Source organism: Corvus brachyrhynchos, unplaced genomic scaffold (assembly GCF_000691975.1).
Source record: "Corvus brachyrhynchos isolate BGI_N302 unplaced genomic scaffold, ASM69197v1 scaffold212, whole genome shotgun sequence".
NCBI classification, from domain to species: Eukaryota; Metazoa; Chordata; class Aves; order Passeriformes; family Corvidae; genus Corvus; species Corvus brachyrhynchos.
This window is the reverse complement of record NW_008236768.1, coordinates 145,656-147,780: the sequence shown is the minus strand read 5'-3', so window position 1 is coordinate 147,780 and position 2,125 is coordinate 145,656. Positions and strand designations below refer to the sequence as shown.

The 2,125-nt window shown below is 52.5% G+C and overlaps 1 protein-coding gene across 1 annotated transcript in view; it reads right to left on the bottom strand.

Moving 5' to 3' along the window:
- The window catches only part of SUGP1 (SURP and G-patch domain containing 1), a 24,563-nt gene that overhangs the window by 3,186 nt on the left and 19,252 nt on the right, over positions 1-2,125 (bottom strand). The window contains exons 10-11 of the mRNA XM_017727504.1: positions 973-1,079; positions 37-182 (exon numbers count right to left, since the gene is read on the bottom strand). Coding sequence (XP_017582993.1) covers positions 37-182; positions 973-1,079 — 253 coding nt within the window. The remainder of the gene's footprint in view (positions 1-36; positions 183-972; positions 1,080-2,125) is intronic.

The following is a 2,125-nucleotide window of genomic DNA, read 5'->3' as shown; positions in this document are numbered from 1 at the left end:
GAAAGGGAAGGAATGATCCATAGGGAGAGCGCTCACTTGCTGACGGGGTTTTTGATTCCCTGCCCATCCGATCCCAATCCCTCTCCTTCCTTCCATCCCATTTTCATCAGCATTTGGTATCCGATGTTTTCCACGGTCAGTTTGAATTCCTTGTACTCGGAATAATCCGGCTCCCGGCCCTCCTGCAGCGGGAAAAAGCAGGAAAAGGGGCGGTTTTAATTCCATGGATTACAGGAGAGTGGGGGAAAAAGCAGCTCCAGGCCCCTCAAAATTGGGATTTTGGGAAAGAACTGCCAGGATTTCCTGGGATTCCAGCCTTGAGGAGGGAATGAAGCTCCAGAGAGGAATTCAGGTCTGGAATTCCAGGTTGTTCCCTGGATCCGGGCTCAGATCCAGTTCTTTTTTAAGTCTGGATCCCCAGGGAATGTCAGGCCCCTGCTGGAGAACAGGGATGAGGCAGCTTCCAGGAATTCCAGGATTTGGGAAGGACTGGAAGGTGCTTGGATTGGGGGCTTGGGGTTTTCGCTTCCCTGTAAGCAGCTGGAAAAAAATTCCCATTTTTTTCCCAGCTTGGCACCCACTGATTCCAAGGAGGAACTGAGTGGGAGGCTTGGAATTCCAGAAAAATCCCAAATCATGGAATTCCAGACTGGAAAAAGGCCTTCAAGTCCATCCAGTCCCACGGGCAGAGACACTTCCCATGATCCCAGAGCGCTCCAACCTTTCCTGGGACACTTCTAGGGATGAGGCAACCTCTGGGATCCTCTGGGAATTCCATCCCATTCCCTCCCCACCCTCCCAGGGAAGGAATTCCTTCCCAAATATTGTCCCATTTCTGTGCAAAGAATGGGAAACGGATCCTTTTTTTCCAGAAGGCATTTTTTCTGGAGCGAGGAGAGCTGGAGGAATTCCCAGCTGTGGGATAAGCCTGGAGCTCATTCCCAGAATCCCAGAAATCCTCTGGCTCCTCACCTTCAGCGCCTTGAAGGTCTCCATGAATTTTTCCAGCTCATCCGGCGGGAGGAAATCCCCGATGAAATGTTTCCCTCTGCCCATCTGGGTCAGCTGCTCCGCCCACTCTGGAAAAACAGGGACAACACGGAGGTCACGGAGAATCCCTTGGGATTTGTGCAGCATCCCAGGGATTTCTGGGGATTTGTGGAGCATAAAACATCCCAGGGATGCCCTGGAAGATCCCACTCCAAAAAAAACCACAGAGAAAGCAACGCCCATGGAGCATCCCTTGGGATTTGTGGAGCATCCCAGGAATGCAGGAGATCCCCACTCTGAAAAACCACGGAGAAAACGACATTCATGGAAAATTCCTTGGGATTCCAGGGGGATTTGTGGAGCCCAAAACCTCCCAGGGATGCCCTGGAAGATTCCCACTCTTAAAAACCATGGAGAGAACATTCATGGAGAATCCTTTGGGATTTGTGGAGCATCCCAGGAACGTCCAGTGAGATTCTCCAGTCTGCAAAATTAGGGACAACACTCATGGAGCATCCCAGGGATTCCAGGGGGATTCTGGAGCACAAAACCTCCCAGGGATGCCCGGTGAGATCTCTGAAAAACCACGGAGAATCCCTCGGGATTTGTGGAGCATCCCAGGAATGCAAAGGATCCCCACTCTGAAAAACCATGGAGAGAATCCCCTGGGATTCTGGAGCACAAAACCTCCCAGGGATGCCCGGTGAGATCTCTGAAAAACCACGGAGAATCCCTCGGGATTTGTGGAGCATCCCAGGAATGCAAAGGATCCCCACTCTGAAAAACCATGGAGAGAATCCCCCGGGATTCTGGAGCACAAAACCTCCCAGGGATGCCCGGTGAGATCTCTGAAAAACCACGGAGAATCCCTCGGGATTTGCACAGCACAAAACTTCCCAGGAACACCCAGGAAGATCCCACTCCGAAAAACCACGGAGAAAACAACACTCATGGAGAATCCCTTGGGATTTGTGGAGCATCCCAGGGATTCCAGGGGGATTTGTGGAGCACGAGATTCCCAGGAACACCCAGCAGGATCCCCACTCTGCAATCCACCCATGGCTCCTGAGCCACGAGGACAGGGCGGGATTGTCCCGATCCATGAGGGCCGGGCGGGAGTATCCCCACCCCTTCG